This window comes from Tripterygium wilfordii, chromosome 22, assembly GCF_013401445.1.
Source record: "Tripterygium wilfordii isolate XIE 37 chromosome 22, ASM1340144v1, whole genome shotgun sequence".
In the NCBI taxonomy this organism is placed as follows: Eukaryota; Viridiplantae; Streptophyta; class Magnoliopsida; order Celastrales; family Celastraceae; genus Tripterygium; species Tripterygium wilfordii.
In genome coordinates, this window is record NC_052253.1 from 12,769,886 (window position 1) to 12,790,350 (window position 20,465).

At 37.5% G+C, this 20,465-nt stretch overlaps 3 protein-coding genes across 4 annotated transcripts; 1 reads left to right on the top strand and 2 right to left on the bottom strand.

Moving 5' to 3' along the window:
- Positions 1 to 4,074: 4,074 nt before the first annotated feature.
- LOC119990468 (UDP-rhamnose/UDP-galactose transporter 4) lies at positions 4,075 to 9,057 on the bottom strand. The gene is made up of 6 exons (XM_038836397.1): positions 8,901 to 9,057; positions 7,710 to 7,937; positions 7,092 to 7,276; positions 6,804 to 7,004; positions 5,754 to 5,915; positions 4,075 to 4,647 (listed from the first exon to the last, which is right to left on the bottom strand). Exons 2-6 carry the CDS (start codon positions 7,837 to 7,839, stop codon positions 4,318 to 4,320), a joined length of 1,008 nt encoding a protein of 335 aa, XP_038692325.1. The 5' UTR covers positions 7,840 to 7,937; positions 8,901 to 9,057; the 3' UTR covers positions 4,075 to 4,317.
- A 1,695-nt stretch (positions 9,058 to 10,752) lies between these two features.
- On the bottom strand, positions 10,753 to 14,353 carry LOC119990412. Its single transcript, XM_038836304.1, has 3 exons — positions 14,049 to 14,353; positions 12,271 to 12,351; positions 10,753 to 11,548 (listed from the first exon to the last, which is right to left on the bottom strand). The coding sequence occupies exons 1-3, from the start codon at positions 14,205 to 14,207 to the stop codon at positions 11,135 to 11,137; spliced, it is 654 nt and encodes a 217-aa protein (XP_038692232.1). The 5' UTR covers positions 14,208 to 14,353; the 3' UTR covers positions 10,753 to 11,134.
- A 247-nt stretch (positions 14,354 to 14,600) lies between these two features.
- Positions 14,601 to 18,901, top strand: LOC119990685 (TSL-kinase interacting protein 1). Of its 2 annotated transcripts, none has more exons than XM_038836740.1 (8): positions 14,601 to 14,687; positions 16,031 to 16,173; positions 16,571 to 16,710; positions 16,783 to 17,018; positions 17,110 to 17,350; positions 17,767 to 18,153; positions 18,394 to 18,513; positions 18,611 to 18,901. In XM_038836740.1, the coding sequence occupies exons 2-8, from the start codon at positions 16,047 to 16,049 to the stop codon at positions 18,701 to 18,703; spliced, it is 1,344 nt and encodes a 447-aa protein (XP_038692668.1). In that variant the 5' UTR covers positions 14,601 to 14,687; positions 16,031 to 16,046; the 3' UTR covers positions 18,704 to 18,901. The 2 variants fall into 2 exon arrangements, with proteins under 2 accessions (XP_038692668.1, XP_038692669.1); XM_038836741.1 differs by having other exon boundaries at positions 14,630 to 14,763.
- Positions 18,902 to 20,465: the final 1,564 nt, after the last annotated feature.

Below are 20,465 nucleotides of genomic sequence, written 5' to 3' on the forward strand. Positions count from 1 at the left end.
CTGACACGTGTTACCATACAAGATGAAGAATAGGAGATCGAACTAGGAGCATGTCGGTACAACTATATGTCACCCTGGTCCTTACTCCTTGGCACTATCAACAAGCATGACTTTGGGAGCCTAGGCATCAAAACACCTTGAGGCACTAAGAAAACCTTATCACCGAACAGGTAAAAGATCTCAAGAGGATCTATAGAAGATCCACATGAGATCTTTAGAGGATTCATCCCCATAAATCCCTCCCACAATTAGAGGGAATTCGTATTTCGAAACACGTATAAAGGGAGACCTGTACTCATGTAAATCTCTTCATTTTTCACTTTTGACTACTAGCTAAAGAGAGCGCTCTCAGTACCGAGCTATCTCACTAGCACAATTGTCTATCAATTTAACTCGGGGGTTTGAGCATCCCCTTTGAGGTACACCTTGGAGACCCCCGTAGTTCACATTTTCTACATGTGCAGAGACAGAACAATTATTTCTTTATCCCAGGTCTGATAAACTAATACGCCTGTAAAACCGAGCAAGCCAGTTACCGAGCACAATATCTCATTACTATTTCACACGTCATCATAACTCACGATCTCTTCCGAGTCCATATGGTTTGAAACATTTCATTATTATCTATATTTTTAATTTAGCGAGGAGATATTTTTGTTTTTTTTGTTTTTTAATTTTGGTCCTAAATCTATATTTCACAACGGTTAAGTCTAATAACATGCTCCGAAAGGATATTTAGTAGTTTAAATGGATAACAAAATATTATTTAAAACCCATATAATAAGACGCTATCATATAGTTTGAAATCATTTCGATGCTTTATATATGTATTAGCTCTGAATCATGTGATCACAAAATACATTTTGTATATGATTATTTGACGTGGTTAATTGTCCTTTTAGCCTTTTCCATTATAGAATCATGTACTAGTATCATTACATCTCAATTTTAGAGAGAACGACTATCAATAATCAATGTCAAATAAAAGGTTGTGATGGCTTGTGAAATCAAACCGACTTATTGATCGTTCGATAATCAATTATTCGGTTTTGCAGGTGTCTCAATTGATCATATTTGTGATACGAAATTAGCTGTTCTCAAGTCTATGTTCGAGACCGTGATGACTGACGATCGTGGGCTTTTATGGGCCTTCCTTCCTTGTCCTTTCACTGATTCGTCTTTTGGTTCATGAGCTAGCGTTAGTGAAGTTAAAGCGGTTCTTGGTGAACTACAACAAACGGCCCAGCCCGTTACCACCGATCCATACTTAAACATAGTTTGTTTTAGGTCCATGAAGTATTGTCCAGATAAAGCCTAGGCCCATTATAAGATGATAAGAGTTGAGACAAATCAAGGTCTATCAAGTCAACGGCTTGACTATGCTCGAACGTCATTGAACTTGTTATGGCAGAATACCAAAAAAAATATGCTAGCTTTATTTTTTTCACATTAAAGAATGAAGTTAACATGGACCGGTCCATTCTTTCTCTCCCGCCTAGTTTTAGAATGTGTTTGGATTGAGGGATTTGGGGGTGCGTGATAAGAACCAGGCCAGGTGCGCGCTCATACACACACCCAATAGGCTCATACATTCATTAACCAACCACATAAGTCCAACCACTATCCACATATGGGCTGGTTGTAACCAACAAGCCCAATATGCTACTACCTAGAAAACTTGTTGACTGATTAAAAAAGACATTTGTCCTCCTTATAAATAGATCACAACTCCCCTATCTAAGCAATGTGGGATATTCGTATCAGTGAGGGAAGAGAAGGGAAGGGAGGGGAAGGGAAGGGGGAATATTTTTCTCTCTCCCATGTTTGGATAGACAAAAAATGAAGGAGAGAAAATTTGTTTAATTTACTAATTTATCCTTATTTGTATTTTAAAATATTATGTATAAGGGTAAAATAGATATTTAATTTATAAATAACTTAATTAGTAATCTCACTCTTCAAATGACTTCATTTTGGGGAAGAAGAATTTTGATAAAAATTTAATGAAATCTTCCTTCCAATTCCCTTCAAATCCTCCCATTAATTTTTTATAAACTATCCAAATAAGGGAATTTGAAGGAAACTCTCTTTTCATTCCCTTCATTTCCTCTCAAATCTCTCAATCCAAACACATTCCTATTATAGGCCCATCCGGCCCAAGTGAATGGGCCTCGGAAGAAATTCCAAGCAGTTGCATTGCATGCCTAATTATTGTTAATTAAGAAAATAAAATTATATTTATATTTTCCACCACTATGCACAATGCACGAGACAGACAAATTGCACTAAATTAAGATTAAATAAATAGAAGGATCGTTTCCTTAAGGAATACACAAGCATCGGGAAGTGAACCCAGTGCCACCGGAGGAGACCACCACGTGGTCCCTCGTGCCCCGCTGCTCCAACCCCTCAATTCATGCACGTTTTTTCTTACAGCCCAAAAAGCGTGAGTTCAGTTTTAGGGGCCTTTCAGGAATAGAAAAGCTTTGTTCTATTATGTAAAAAACATCTCACAGTCTCTCTAGGGTTTGTTTATTGAGGCGTTTGAACGAACAGCTAATGTGCACGTTTCAAAACTAATAAATGAAGGAAAGAAATTATAAGCTCCTGTCTCCTCTCTCTCTCTCTCTCTCTCTCTCACTCTCTCACGCACACATACACTAAAAAAAAACTGTCTCTTGTCTCTCTACCTATCTCAGATTCCAAAAAATCTCTGTAAAGCCATAGATAACCATATGGGAGAATCCTGGTGGGCAGAGGACAAGGAGAAAAAGAATACATTTGTATAATTGTATCTAAATTCAAGTCATGAGCCTCTATTTGTAGGCAAAAGGAAGAAGAAGGGCTAAGCATCCCAAAAATGGAGTCTTTCAACCAATCTACAAGCTATCTACCCGTTGCAAGCTTGATGACGGACAACCCAAGGCAGTGGAATACCCTACTTCTATATCAATCATTTGATAATGAAACTGTGTAGACTGCAGAGTATTCTGAGTATTCCATCGGGACAATGGACCTCAAATGACAGATTGGTTTGGCTCATATCGAAGAAAGGATCCTTCAGTGTTAAATCTGCATGCTACTCACTCACTACATCACCCCAAGTGGGGAATTCTATACCAACAACATCGGAGTAGAGACATCTGTCGAAAATGGAAGCTCATGAACGCCTTAAGCTGTTGTTCTGGACAATTCTATCGAATGTCTTCTTGCCTACAAAATCATTCATAGCTGACAGGACCCTGAAACTCACTTCTAGTATTTTTTGTGACTTTGCATATGAGACTGAAGACCATATATTCATTCACTGCCCCATTGCTCGAATTCTATGGAAGAATTGTCCAAATTTGAATTCCTTGGAGTATTCCCAGACGGTTTCATGGGCAAGAATGATTATTAACCCGAAACAATATCTCAATCTGAATCCTCCTGAACCACACCACTTCCAATTGTTAGCTATAGTCACAATGGAGAAATCTATCCATGAGCATATTCCAGCATAGTTGGAAAGGCTCAAATTTTAGTGGCAGGGGAACATTGGAGCGCTTGGCAGTCCCAGAGGGAACGACCGAATCAGGGTGTGATTAAAGTCATTCTCCTCCCCATCTGTAAAGAAGGCATGACAGGGACATGGTTAGGGAAAAATAAAAGACCCTTCCGAGGAGCTCGCTTGCTCAGCATTGCCCAAAGATCCAAGCAGAGTCAACATGTATTAAACAGCATTTAGATTGCTGCTTTCCCATCTCCTGCACCACCCTTCAAACCGTACTACAGGTTCAATTTCTTTTATAGTTTCCTCATCTCAACCATGTGACTCCATTTTACTGGAGAAATTCCGTAGGGCACCACTTACCTCTGAAGGTCCAACGAGGATGTATGGTACCCATGCATGTAATTGGCACCACAAGTAGTGTGTGCGCCAAGGTCACAGAGTATAATCCCAAATGGATATAAGCAGCCATGACCTGGTTCTAATTAATCAATGCAGATTTCTAATCACTGGAACCAGTTCAGCTGATCCATGCAGGGGTACAATAAGGAAGAGAACAAGGGATCATGGCAAACATCTTTGAATTGAATAAGCAAATAGATTACTATAGGAAATGATCACCTTGAAATAATGCAACTTTAAGGGATCTTGCACCCCAAAGCCCAATAGTATCCTGTACCCTCAAAGCAAAACTAACTTTCTGTAAAAGAAAAAAAAAATTATGATAATCAAGAATTCTGACCTAAGTTTAGAGTAATTTCCGGAAAAGCATATCTGAGTGATTGGTTGATATCCGTGTCATTTCTCTTCCAATCTTTCACTGGATTCTATACCTTCTCATCTGCATCACTGGATTCTGATAATCCAGCATGTTTTTGTGACTTACTGTTAGAAATCGAAAGACTACGGCGTTCCTTCCCTCCTGGTTTGGATGAAGCATTACCATACCAAATCATTCCTGCTACCGCAATAATCATACCTAAAACTACATGCAAATTGAGACCCTCTTTCCCAAAGAATATGAATCCCAAGATCAGGACAAGAATAGTCTTCATGTGGCCAAGCACTTGGAATGACACAGCTGTAAACCTTCCAATGCATATGAACTGGCTAAGATTTGTTCCCACCGCAATGGAACAAGATAGGATTATGAATAACTGCAGATAACATGCAAATTATTCATGAATGCAGGTCATAACCAGGAAGAAAAAAACTTGGCAACAAGCAAATATATTCATAAACATGTATGCGTCCAAAATAAAAGGCAGATTAAATGTAACGCAGAGAAATGGGCTAGTCGCTAGCAAGATGAACTTCCCCCGCATAGACCCAATGGAGAGTACGAAATATAGAAGCTAATGCAATGCATTGAGTGTTAGAGTGTTAGACAAATACTTGATTAAGCAAAACGAGAGATGTTAAAGAGTGTTAGACAAATACTTGATTAACCAAAACGAAAGATGTTGCTGGGTTTCGTTCCTTGACAATAACTCCACTATCAAGAAACAGGGTAACAATGAATAAATGAGTCCATGAACACGTTAACGGTAACCCACTTAAGCAGTTTGAGTACCATAACCAAAGGAATATCAAATTAAATGACGACGCATTACAATTGAGTTATAGCTTCATTATGTTAATATCAGTCTATGAACACGTTAACGGTAACCCACTTAAGCAGTTTGAGGACCATAACCAAAGGAATATCAAAATTAAAGGACGATGCATTACAATTGAAGGATAGCTTCATTATGTTAGTATCAGTTTATGAGAATGGCACTAAACCACTACTTACACTATGGCCTTCCTTTTGAAAGCACGTGATGGTAGAGGACCTAGAGGTTTAACTGAGTCTAATAAAGGTCACTGGATTAGATCAAAAACGAATACGAGAAAGGTCATATAATGGACAGGATGAAATAACTAAATATATTAGACCAAACCATGCACTCAATGCATTAGACCAAAATGAATTATTGGGCTGGTCTACAAGAACCAAAATGAATAACAAAAATAAAGGTCAACTTCATCTTCGCAACTATTTTACAATAATAACTTCATTACAATAAAGCCCGCCCATAGGAAGAGAAAGATGCAAAGATCATTAGGCAACTAGGCATTGCACGGGCAACTATGCATGTTTAGAGTAATGTTTACACAGTCTATATAACACATCAAATACATGAAGAACTAAAACTACACCAGGCATGACAAATAAAAAATTTTAAGCGCACAAATTTTTGAAAGTAGGATATCAACTTACCACTGATGTAAAACTATAGCCATATGCATAGACTCTTTGATTAGTTAACCAGTAGTCCAGAAAGGGACCTACTAGCAGAAGAGATGCAGCTTGCGCAGGAGCAGTGTGCCCCAATAAATTGAAGGATCCTAAAGAATACTTCCGTTGAAGAAAATGCACATACTGCAAAGCATGAAAAAAATCAAAACCATATACAATCTTCCGAACAAATTAGAAATTGCAAATATCTAAGCTTTAGAATAAATCACATCTATAAAATATTAAAATCTGCACAAAATGAAACTAACCAAAATCAATCATCGCTTTCATAAATCATATCGTTTAATCTATGCCCACATGAGGACAGCCTGGTGCAAATTACCCTATCAATCTGAATGTTAACTTGTATATCCAATGTACCTATTTAAGAATCTATCAGTAAACTTGAGAAAAAAATTGGGTCATATGAAAAACATAACGAATAACTGATCTCCATGGTTCATTTTGTTACGTGCTCGAAAATATGTTTGGAAAGAAACAAGAGAATATTTGATGGTTCTGAGACTCAGAAAAAGGTTTGGACGAATGGCTTGACACTTTGAAATTGTGGTTAACTGTTCATGATGAAACAGGGTCTGCATGTCGTAGAATACCTAGATAGTTTTGTCTTCTTTTTGTACTGTCAGGGTGACACGCCCTTCGTGCCCCATCAACAAATTTCTTTTTTCTCACACAAAAAACCAAACTCCCTAACAACACACTGCCACTCAAAAACTTCTCCCTTTCTAGAGTAAGGCATTGGGTTAAGGTCAGGATCACTGTCCAGCTATGTAAGCTAGCAACCTTATGGCATCCATCCATTTGAGACGAGGCATGGATTGAGGTCCCAGGCTATTTGTGATCAAGTCCAAGGAACACATATTTCTAACTTCGTCACTTATTTCTTCTAATGGAATCATAGGCCGTCTTGAGGTCAAAATCCCTTCTCTTTGAGCTTTGTAGCATTTGGTCACTTTGCTTGGAAAAATCAAATTTAGTATGTAGATCAAGGTTTGGAAAAGAGTTACTCACATATTGCTGCAGGGAAGTACTCCAAACCGCCACTGCAGCAGCCATGAAACCTTTGAAATTGACACTTACATCTGTAACAGTACACACTGCAACACCAAGGAGAACTAATGCTATGCTGAGCTTTGTGTCCCTTGAGTATCGCACCTTGTCCAATAGGACTTCCAGAAGACAAGATACCGGTATCATACTCAGCTTTGCAATCTGATGATGCATTTGCAAAGTTCAATCTGTAAATTCCAAGATTTCAAAAACAAACAAAGACAGAAGGAGTACAGTCCAAAAACTGACCTGATAAAACCCCACAGAGTTCCACATCAAGCTCACGTTCATTCCAACAATAGAGAAGTTTGCAAAGAGAACGAATTTTAGTAGCTCTGAAAAAGGTAGATGAGAAGCCTGTATATATCCCAGCCACCTAAGCAAGGAAGTCAACAAGGTTGTGGTGGCAAAGTGGAGCCCAGTTAATGTTGTAGCTGCAAGGCGGCATTATAGTACAACATATCATTAGGAAAAACAAAATAACTGCAAATTTTCGTATGAGTTTCCAAAATTGTCACATTCCATCAAAAGAAAGCTTGTCTTAACGAACTAAGTGTATCAACAAGCTACAGAAAAAAAATTGTCAAAATTTATAGTTTAATTTAAACAGTTATGTTACTTCAAGGGCATTTCGATGATCTGAATACTAAATACCATCCAAAATTTGCAGAGGGTCTTAGTTCAGAAAAAATTGCCTCTCCAACTGTCAATAACATTTAAAAGATCGATTATTTCATATAAATTGGGAAATCAATGGAACAGAAAAATAAACCACATAGAACAACTTATTCCACATAAATCAGGAAATCAATGTAAACACAGAAACCGCTAAAACATCTGATAATTAAAATATAGCATGGGACATACCAAAAGTGAAACCGTATGTAGCCATCAAGGATTTATTAACAATAATAATTCCAACAGAGGTGACGACATTGAACATCCATGAGGCCGCATCAATAGCTGCCTTCCTATCGGCTTTGCTTGAGGAAGACATTTTTACCGATAGTTCTCAATTTATCAGCAGAACCTTCACCAGCAACTTCTCAAGATAGCAGATAACGTGCTTTAAATGTCAATATCCAAAGGATGAGCCTGTATTTACAAATTATCACAAGATTAGACCATATAGCAACAAATTTCCCCTTTGCAGGTTAACAACATGAATATATAAGTCTCTGATCCAATATAAACGGCAAAAATGTCGAAAAATGCACATCATTAAGAAAAAGTCCAAGTCTCGAAAATAACTAAAAGAGAGAAGAAAATGGAAGAGTGAGTCCGAGAAACCAAAAAACTAAGCAAAAAATAACAAACCAAACAGGGACAAGTTGAAAGAAAATCCTACTGCTAACGTTTGATTATGCATTTCCACTGTCATGATGGTGAAAAACTAAAAGGCTAAAGGTTATGGCGATGTTGCAGAATTTCAAATGAAAACCATCTGGGACAATCTGTTCACTACTTCCAAAAACACTTTGGTAGTTTGGTATAAATGATCAGTCACCGGGAAATTATAACACCATTAAGCATATTTTTCAGCAATACTGACTCATAACATCATTAAGCATAACGAATTAGCTCATTAAAATTTAGTTTTCCCAATTTTATAAAGATGCTCATCGAGCATCAAACAATTGAACTGAAAACTAAATATCATCCAAAATTCACCAAGCACGGCGGAGAAAACAAAATCGCAACTCAGAGCCAAAAAAATTAACTTCTAGCACAACGGTAATTATAGATCCCCTACATTAATACTATCATCGAATCTCAAATTTCCAAAACGTAAGATAGATAGAATTCAAACAGGAAATAGAATAGAAATATAAGAAGAGATTCAAGGAAACCTAAGAAGCAAAATGCAACAAATATCAGTCAAAATTGGGTAAAAATGCAGTATCAGCAAGCAGATCCATCACTCTACAGCACTCTGCAGCAGAATCCAACACCAAAAACGAAAACAATCCATAATTCTAGCACAAACAAATCACAGTCCAGGCACAAAAGGAGATCGGCAATAACAATGAGATCGAATAACAAACAAATAATATCAACCTCGAATGCAGCTTTGATCTTTTCCTTTTTCTCGGGGGAAACCAGAGCCGTTTCCCGGGAAACAAACAGAGGCGTAAATAAAGTGAATCAAGCTCACGCAAAATGGCTCGGGGACTCGCGCCGTTGATAGAGAATGTTTAAGAAATGATTTCTTATGCTGATCTCGAAATTCACTAGAAATTATTTAATTAATAATAATATAACAAAAAAAAAATCATAACGAAAATTGACAATTTTGTCTTCGACTTTTCGTTCTTCTTTATTCCTATTTGTATGATTAATAGTTTACTTAATTTCTTATTACTTCATTAATTAGTAGTATAAGTGCTTTTTATGACGAGAAAGTATCGGTTTTTTTGGCCCCATTTAAATTTCTAATATTAAAACCCATCACAAATTTTAAAAAAATCCAATTCAAACACTATAAACCTAATATTGTCAATTTTGGACAAAATTCCGCATGACTTTGTTTTTCTTGAGTCGTGACTATGGACTCTTAGACTTAGAAAACGCGTCGATTGTGTGAGAGGACAAAAATAGTTGTTCTTATGTTATTCAGTTATGCTATACCAATCCGATATAGGATAAAGTCTTAAGAGATCATATCAAACCCAACAAAATGGATAAACAGTTGTCATTGTCCAAATGAACCGAACCTTTTGCTCCAAAGTAAAATGTAATTTTTTCCAACGGTTTGAATTGAATTGAGAATGAAGATTCAGTTTTAAAATAATCAAAACGGAAAACTGAATAAACCCAATGGATATCCTGTAGTTGAAGATGCTTAATTTTGTCCACATTCCTTTAATCAAGGAGGACAAAAAACATACATTAAACCAAAAAATGGGATTTCTTCTCTTTTTTATTTGTTTGCTAATTGAATTGATTTATTGTTGATTTGTTGAGTGCGGTCCATAAATGTCTTTTTCTTTCACTATAGATGATTAGCACTGAATGATTATTTAGATTAATGCTATAGAAAGTGTCATTTTCTCATTGTGTGATGAATTTTGTGTATGAGAAAAAACTCTAATTATGATCATGTGCATATAAAGCAGATTCTTTCACCTTCTTTTGTTGCCTCATCTGCCAATTAAGGTACCTAATTACGAGGTTTCCCCACAAATCGCATTGCCTCACATGGTTAAGTTTGCTTCCAAATGGAATTATCCTTACTTAAAAGCATTACATTTATGACGAGGAACGACAAGCCTTTTGACCCATGTAATCTTGATACCTACACTTTTTTTTTTGGGCAACATGGAAACCACCAAGCCCAGCATGTCTTTGGGTCAGCTGAGTAAGCATAAACCTCAAGTCATCAGAACAATTCGCACCATACTAACGATAGGCAAAACTGGACCAAAACCCGTACCAGTGAAAATGGGACATAACCCTCTCCGAAAATGGGTCGAATGCCCAAGAGACTAGTAAAATTCAGGGAAATACTTCCAACGGATTCGAACACTCGACCTTAGTGGCATGCATCCACCTTAAATCCATAGATATAACCAACAAAGCGCTTCAACATCATCAAACAGTAGGAGATCAAAGTATCAACCAACTGAAAATCCAGGTGGTAGACAAACAGGTACTGGAGAGGTGACATACTCAGTGGTATCTAGAGGAACCCTTCCCTTCTCTCTCAATTCCTCAAATGTATAATCACACAAACCGCATCTTAGGAGACAAGTGAGGCATAAAGTTCTAGTACATTAATAATCACAACTCCATTATCAGTCAATAAATCCCTTCAATTTATTTGCAGAAAAGAAAAAGAGAATCGAAAGTTGAATACGTGTTCCATTGAAAACTAAAACAGCTAAACCAGCCACTAGAGTAACTCAAGAACTGCACAACAGAACCAGGAACAGTAGCATCATATAAATTCATAATCTGATAGTGTTATTATACAGACTAGTCTTTCACTCTTTTGGAATATATAATAAAACCAACCTAAAACTTAATGACATTTGATGTCAAGCCAGAACTTGTAAAAACCTATCGACTGGGCACGCATGCAAGAGTTCATAAGATTAATGGTTATCACTTATCAATCATGGGTTAATGGTGCAGTATAATTTTTTCTAGACACCAATTATCAAAGAACTGTGTGGCAGGAAATAAATACACTACACATGCAATGAAATTTCAAGGTTTGTATCTGCACAAATTTAACCACCAGAAACAATGAAAGACATATCAGGATACTGGACACATGTGATGTAGAAACTTCAGTAAGGAAATTCATGACTTGGACTCTCCGCATGCATGTCCATGCAATCGTTGGAGCTGGGAGAAACAACATCTGTGGTTTGGTTAGTGGCGTAGTTGTTTTCATTACCTCGAGTTCCGTTTCCAGATGGCATGGGATTAGTTGAATGGGAGCCACCCTGTGCCAGGTGATAGTGCTGAAGGCTTCGACGAATGGGGCTGGATAGAGCGTTTGAGAAAACAGAGTTCTTTGCTTGATGATCAGGTTGCCCAGAACTAGAACGAAGCCCGTGCCCAGCACTTTGGGGCACAAACCCGTTGGAAGAAACAGGAGGACCTGCATTTGCAAAATGCATTGACGCCTGGGAGGGTTGATGCTGAAATGGCAACCGGGGGGACATTGGGGATTCCTCTGCAGCATATTCAAGTTCATTCTACAGAAACATCAGGGAAAAATATTTGCAGGCATATTAATCCAATTTCCATGGCATAAAATCAGTAAACAAGCTTAATGTGCCAAAGGATGAGCAACCCAAAGCACAGACCATAAAAGTACCATAATAATATTTTGACAAATACCCTTACCAGAAATCAATGGCCTTTTTTCTTTGGATGCAAAAGCAGAAATATGAAAACAAAGTAAAATCAAAAGAAGCATGCCAACATGGGTTGGTAACCATTGTTTGCACTGCATATGCAGTTCACATGGAGAAACATCACGAGGGCAACAATTATGCCGTAGCTGTCACAAAGCAATTACCACTTCATATGTTACCAAGTGCTGCAGGGGGACTATTTATTCCAGAAAGTCTCCCAATAAACATTCAAACTTTAAGCTATTCCAGTCAATGAGTGAATTTTCAAGTCACTCATGCATAAGTAAACTTTTCTTTCTGATACAGAAACTCTATTAAACGAAACAGTACTCTAACTTCAATCAGTAAGAGAAACATGGCCATATTACACTCAAACATCCAACAGGGCTTACAAATACGAAATGCCAGGAGACAACCAACTCAATCAGAGCCAAGCAATAGCTATACTCCAGGAACTGGAACAAATTGAAAGATGCAGACTTGCAGTGCCACAAATACATCAAGCCAGAATGAGTAATGCACAACCAAAAGAACAATCAAAAGCGGGTAAACTACGAAACCTGCAAATAAGCAACTATATCAGCTGTTGATACTCGCAACCCTTCTTCCTGCTGAGTCAATATCCATTGGTAAAATTTATCCTGCAAATAAAAAAGAGAACTTTATGTTACTAAAGCATAAATGCTATACCAACATTCAACAAGCCATAAGCTTTAAAGCAGCTGACAGTTGATGCCTAACAACAAATTATTAACAAAAAAAACCATCCCATTTCTTAAAGCCTTGAGAAAGAAATGAAGGAAAAAAAAGAGTCTACAGCAACACGGTAAATTGGAGAGTAACAGCTTGAGTGAGGAAGCAACATAGAAAAAAGCATGCCACAGGCCCATATTAGCCAGGATACATTCTTTCATTCTCTTATAAGATAAAATACACACCAAAGAAATATGTATAAAAAGTAACAGATAAAAACAGCTAGTGAAAATAAGAACACCAGTTCAAGAAGACAATAAGCAAGCCTGGTGAACAAACCAATCATCAAAGCTGCAAGTTACCACCCCCCCCCCCCCCCACCAAAAAACAAAACAAAGAGGCAAACATAACAAAACTATAAATTCACAAACTCCCAAGGAAACGAAGAACATCTCTGGAAGAAACATAAGCAGGCCAAGCAAACAAAGTTGAAGAACTCCAATAAACTAAGCAGACCACATTTAAAAAAAAATCAATATCATGAATGCCATCGTTGTCTAAAGAAATCCATACTGTGGAATATACTTATAAAACTAAGTTATACGCCACTGTGTGTCCATATAAGAATGCGTGCACCTTAACTGTCTTGGTATCAATACCTCCCAAAGAGGAAACAGTGACAAACTCAGAGAAAAAATTTCTCAGAAGACAGCCACTGGATTGGATCAGGTGCTCCAGCAAGCAAAAGCAGAAATCAACGTGGGTACCGAAAAATTAGAGGCTAAACAATATTTTCCCAACCGTCAAAGGATATACTCACGGGTATATAAAGCCCCTAGGAAAATTCTAACCAGATCCAATGCCAGTTCTACAAACCAGAGGGGATAAATTTTGCCCCAGAACTTCATATCCTACATACCATGACGACTTGGGCAATCAGTTGGCAAACATTGTTCCATCAAAAAGCCCCTAGGAAAATTCTACACAGATCTAATGCCAGTTCTACACACCAAAGGGGATAAAGTTTGCCCCAGAACATGCCATGAAGACTTGGACAATCAGTTGGCAAGCGTTGTTCCATCAAAAACATAGAAACAAGGACATCCAAACAAAGGACCACTAAAATTCAATCCATTTGCAGTCTATCCATGGATATACGATAACCAGAAGATCCTAACAACAGACAACATAAAGATAAAATTTTACTGGAAAATAGAGAACCAAAATACCAACTCGCTTGATCTAGAATCGCACAGAATAAGCAGGTGAGCGAAAAGGTTCACATAATAAACATCAGGTCACTCTGAAGTCTGGTCAATTAAGCAATTATCTAAACCTGTTCAAGAAACAATTTTTAAGTGTCCTCTATTTCCTTGGATAGATAGATAGATAGTAGATTTATTGACAGGCATACAGTGAGATAGAAGTCACTATGTCGTGCCCGTTTACAAACTATAAAACTAAATTGAGAAGCTGAATAGCCAAAGTTCACATCGATTTCCTTCCTTTAGTTTCCAATCCATCGTTAACCAAACAAGTCCAATAAAAGAATCGACAATTCCATCCGATTTCATCCACTATAAAAAGAAATTTAAAAAAAAACGCGCACAGACACATGGAGAAGGGAGGGAGGCAGGGATGAGACCAGTGAATGTCGTTCCCCCGCCTGGAATGACAGACGCTGCTGATTCATGGCCTGCGCGTAGAGCTGAGAGAGGGAGTTGGCGCCGGTGCAGAAGGTCGTGTACATACTCCGATCCACCTCGTCCAGGCGCGTGGCATCGGATTTTCTCTTCTTCGCCATGGAAGCAAATCTCAATGACCCAAAACCCTACGAGAGAGATCTCTTTCTTCTCTCTAAGTTCCGTTTGGGTTTGTGAATTTTGTTTCGCGTTTGCGAGTGTTTAAAGGGAACGGCCAGACTTTGCTGTGGAGAAATGAAGGCAAGGAAGGAAGGTTGGCGAGAGTACGGAAGGGAAAAGATAGTCTCTCCTGACATTCGGCCACGTAGATTCAGAGGTGGCAATCCGACGTGGCAAGTAATTATGGGCCTCAAGTTTCCCTTAAGCCCCAAGTTTCGTTCTTTTGTGGTTAGTAACTTAGAATTTTGTAATTGGGCTGAGCCCAAACTCTGTTGGACCCAAATAGCTAATAACCGCCAAACCAGTGAAACCACAAACCCCAAATTTATTTTGCGGAAAAATCATTCCCGCCAACAATATAAATGCCATCTTTCTCCACTCTCGATTCGTCTCTCTTTCTGGCTCTCTCGATTCACGTTCAGGTATTGATGTTTCATTCGAATTCAAACGATTCTCGATTATTATGCTCGTTTTCCGAACTCTTTAATTTCAGTTGAGGTAAATTTGCTTTCTTCCTTCTGTTGAATCGTGTAATTCGGGTTGGTTTCTGAACTTTACGATTGTGATTTCTTTCTTCCTTGTTTTCCATGATTTTCCGTCTGATTTTTGTAGATTTGACTGTGGTTTCTGATCAAGTGTATAAATTTTTTATTTCACACTGCAACTCAGCTTCTTCTATGTAATAACAAAAACCCTAATTAATAATTGCTGTTTAGCTCGTATTTCACTTTAATTTGAGCAGTCTCCAATTTGAAAAACTAGGGTTTGAATATGGACTTCAGATCGACATCTAAAGCGTCTTATTTTTGCTTGGTCCTTTTCTCTCTTTGGAGTTACTTATATTGGGAATAATTACTGATTAAATTTCCACTTGTTAAACTACTACAAATTATTGAAGAAAGTGAAGTTGGGTTTTAGGGCTTTGTGAGTTTAGGGAGACTTTTCACTGTGGTATTTCTATATTCATTAGAAAATAAAGTTAAGGAAGTTGGTTAGTTCTGGAACCTAGTAACACTAGAAATCAATAAAAAGTTTGATTTTTATTTGTCCTGGTAGCATCTGAATTTCTTTTTTTCCCCTTCAAGTCAATATTGGCAGCCTCGAGCTGGAACAGTTTTATCATACTTAACTTCAGTTTGCATCAATAGGAGAGAAGGATTCCACTCCCAGAGAAATCTTATATTGGATTAAGTTCGCCTTTTTGCAAGTTTGTATAAGCAAGGAAGGATGTCTTACTTCCCTATTGTTTATTTCATTCTCATAATCATCGTCACCTTATTCTCAAGCGACTTGGTGTTGGCTACATGAATTCATAACAAGGTGGATTTTCAAGTGTTCATGTCATTGAATGTGGGAAAATTTTACACTAGCAGTCAGAATTTCCTTAACCTCCTCCTTTATCAAGTCCTAGGATCCACCAGAGAGTTTGCTCTTATCTCTCTTTTTTTTTCCAAAACGACATAAGAAGGAAAAAGAAACCTTCCTTGTTTGGTTTTATGGCTTTGGGAATGGAGGAAAGACGGATTATTCATTTCTGGTCTTCTTCTTTGATAATTTGATAATTTCTTTCTCTATTCTTCCTTTATTTTTAAAAAAATTATTTCATTTTTTGTAAAAATATTAGGAGTCAAATTTTGATGCTTATGTTGTATTTTTTCCCCTGATTCTTGATTTAGAGTATCGTGGAACCTCGTTTCAAACAAATTCTTTATGTTAGTAGCAATGTGAACATGGTTGACTACTTGACTATGGTCTTGATTTGCAGGAAAAGCTGAAGTCCCATGAAAACTGCTAGAAAGCGGAAGGCAAAAGAAGTTGAAGCTTCTATAAAGCATAACATGATTTCAGTTTCCACTGAAATAGATGGATCTACAAACAGAATTGGAGGGTTGGGTTTGATATCTAAAGGTAAAGAATGCCATAAAAATGTTCTCTTGGGTTTGCCTTCAAATTACAAATCTTATTCTTAGAAGGCTGGCTTTGGAGTTTGGAGTTTGGACACATTATTAAAAATTTTCATTTCCAACACTTTTAGTTTCAAGTTTTTTTTCAGCATTTTTCCCCAGTTAGAGCTGTTTCTCTCTCCTTTTCCCCCCTTCACCCCTTCACTTTTGGTAAGGATTTGGAAACAATTTTATCCAGAAAAAAATAAATAAATCAAAAGGAAACAGCTCTATTAAAGAATAATTAAATGAAAACCTTCATCAAAAGGTGGCAACGAAAGAAGTGAAGATATTGTGGTTGAAGAAGATGTGCAGTTTTTTAATCTGTTAAGTGTTAACAGATTCTCTTTTGCATTGCTTAGGATATTGTTCAAATGTGTCAAAAACAACAAAAAAACTTCCAGTCCTCGAGCAATATTCAGGACCAACCCTGGACCCTTCAGTGAAGATCAAGTTGCAGCTTTTTCCAATTGATGAAGGCACTCGCATGGGATTGGAAAAGGTAAATTGTGAAATAAGATCATGAACACTTTTAAGATACACCTGTTTCTAGTGCTAATTTCTTCCTTTTTAGGATGGATATCATCCATACCTAGAACTTATTTTAAGTGCTCGGAAGAAGATTTCATCTGTGATTAAGCACCTTAAAAGCAAGTGGGGTGGTTCAAATGTTGCTCTTGGTGAACCTATTCTCTTCCCATACAATAGGTCTGGAGATTATGCTGGTTACAGATGGACATCATGTGATACTGACACAACAGCAGGAGAGGTCCATTCAATTATTGGCAGTCCTCCTGTGTACCGCTTAAGGTTCTGGGACTAATGACTTCTTTTTTTTTTTCTCTTCTTCTTGAGCATTTTGTTATCATGTTCAAATTTCTGACCTAAACCTCACTTTAAGGTATGGCTGGTTCTCTATATCTGAAACCAAAAGTTCTGGAGCGCCTGGTACTTTGAATGACCTTCGGTCATGTTTGCAGTTCAACAGCAGGCTGAAAACTTTTGGTATGAATGTGCAAAATACAAATGATGAAGAGAGGCAACTTGAGGTTGCAACAGAGTCTAAACAAAACATTGAAAATGGAGCAACACTTGTAACTATGGCTGAGAAAAAGTCTTCAAATGGATCGATTGATCTTAAGGTACTTCCTTTTACTACCAATATGATCGTGTATGACTTTTTGGTACCAGAAAGTTCATGTTAAGCCTTTCATGGTGTCATGGCGTCATGGTGTGCATTGGCTGTGAGTTTTTATGTCTTTGGTATATCTACATGCAGGCGTTGCATAGATGATGAATTATTATGATGAAAATTTTGGAATGATTGCATGAATCTAAATTCTTTTCCCGTGGTGAAATAATTTGAAAACTCGTAGAATGAAGTATTGAGATTTGAAATTTTAGAAATATTTGAACCTACTCTGCATGCACGATTTTGAACTTAGAAGGGCAAATATGAGGCTAATTAATCTACACTTCCCTCTCAGATATTTACCTGAATTTCTCCTCTTGTTTATTGTCATATGCTTCTGAGCCATGTTTATTATGATCTAACTAGGATAATGAAGCGAAGATTTATATTGGTAATGCACACTCATCTGCATTTTGGGATGATAATCTAACTACAATAAGCATTGGAGGCCTGCTGTCTGAAGCATCCTTGCAGAGCATGCTTAATAAATGTGATCCCAGATCAAATGGAAGCAATGCAGGACATCAACCATCTCAATTATTCTCAGATTCACTTGATGCTTGTATTGCTGCCCAAATGAATCATTCCCAAGCTCCGAGTCTGCCTCGTCAAGAATCGCGCTCATCTATACTGGATGCTGAAGATACTTGCCATGCATTTCCTGGTCAAAAATTCTCTTCCTCAGGCAAAGATGTTTTACCTAAGCCATTCAAATACCCACTTGCAACTGAGGAATACCCAAATGCAACAAAGGTTTGCTCACTCTTTTCACCCAAGTGCATTCTATTATTGCAACTGTGGTATGCGATAAACTGCACGTCTGGCATTATAGATCTTTAAAATTCATATAAGATCAGTCCATTCTTTGATAATATGAGAGTTACAGCTGTTAAGTGCTCACAGTTATCATAGAATGAGAGATTTCAATTCTAGTCCTATTACATGAAAAAAGAAGATAAATTCCCAGAAATTTACTTGTTGCACTGTTTGCAGGTCAATGTCCAATCTGGGCTTCCAGATGGCCACACTAATGAAAAGACTGAAACAGACTCGCTGCTTAGTTCACGAATATGTAATGATGAAAGCAGCCTTGGACTGTCAGGCATAAAATGGGTACTAAAATCTACTCTGAAATATCCTTGTTTAATCTCTACAGAAACCTATCAAATCTGACTAGTTTTTGTTCTCTCTTTTGAATGCTGTGACACAGACGGAATCTTTGGGACCCTTTGATCTCGGTTTATCTTCCTCCCGAAAGATTATCAGTGGCGACAATTTAAGCATTGGTGGAATTATTAGCTAGCCATGTATTTTTGGTCACTGCTGCTCTCAGAAAAATGTAGAGGATACAAGGAAACTGAAAAATAGAGCTGCAACTTGCAACTGTAGGAATGACTATTAACAATTTAACATATCAATTTTACATTTGCTAGGGCTGGGGTTGCATTTGAAAGCATTTTCAAGGAATAACGCTTCAAATAATCTTGAAAAAGGTTGATGGTGATGATCGATGTCCATATGGTTCATAAGGTAACCCTGTTTTTTCAAATTTCAACTTTAAAACTTTGTGATATTGCACTGTTTTGGAAATATTTGTCAGAATAGAGTGGTCATGTTGAACCTTTGTGGAAAGGTCCCATGTAGAGATGAACACCTTGGAAAAGATTGTTTTAGAACTGGTAGACCAATTCAAGAACTTGGCATTTCTTGAATTTCATTCCCAACTTTTTCACAATTTAGTGTTTAAAAGGACAAGAACTTGTAGCATCCCCATATTACACGAATATTGTACATCACAGTATTTATATATTAGATTTTGGTTCCTCAAACATCAAGAACTGAATGAAGAAGACAAGGAGGATACATACACGCGCACACACCACAACAAACCAATCTAGTCATTGAAATAATTATCTGTCAACTTGCTCTTGATCCACTTGAAGCTGTTTCTTAGTGATGATTTGAGTTTACCTTCCATGGTGTACATATTATATGATGCAACCCTTCTCCTCCTCTCCAGCTCCGGATTCCCTGAACTGTCATTCGGACCATTGAAACTGTATGACTTGGATCGATCCTCGAACCCCATCCGGAGCTCCGAGTAGGAGGTGGAGTATCCAGAAAATGACTTGCTCTTCTCCATGATGAAAGAGCAGTAATAGCGAAATATTGGCCTCCCCTTCTATTATATACAGCTTGGAGAGGGTGTGGTTGTTTTTGTTGATGTGTGCAGAATATTAGTTGTGGATGTTAGTGCGGTCTGTGTAGGATTAGATATGAGGGCCTGCACTTTTCATGAGTGAAGATTCCAGAATGAATCAAGATGCTGCTAATAATGGTTTTAGATACACAAGAGTTTCATATATATGTTCACTGGATGTTAGAAAAGCCAAATATTGAGTCGGATGGCACCTTAGATGGACCTGGTTTTAGGCATTTTGCTTAAGGAGATCGATCAAAACCAAACACTCTGAATGTATTTGCTCTTCCTTTCCTAATGGGATGTGTCTTTCTATTTCCCGTCTCTGTTGTTTGTTTACGACTACTTTAGTGATAGCCTAGTGGTGTGAATCTCTTTGATGCCAAATTGTTTGGGCTCGAAAGTTCTTGAATTCAATTCTTATGACCACGTGTTGAGTTTTGACTCAATTTATCCTATTGTCAGGTGAAATATATTTTTATGATATGTGCGAATCTGACAAGTCAAGTTTAAACACGGACATGTGGTTCTTTGATGAATAAAAAAAACTATGCTTGCTTTACATTTTACATTGGTCCCCAACCCCCACAGAAATTAGGTCCTCGGTGGTGGGGCCTACCACAAATGGGTGTAGGGTTACCCCACCATTAAAGACACTTCGGATGACGAAGCCCACTAGGGTTTAATGGGTTTGGTGATCTTTTCCAATTGCCATTTTTTGGCTTTAGTTGAGGATCCTTGGATGAATCATTCTAAATTCCTAAGGTGTATAAATCTCATTACATCTAAGGAAACAGTCGAGTACTAAAAAGGCAGATAAATCTTAACTTTTTTAAAAGAAAAGCAGAGAAATCAGAGCTTGGCC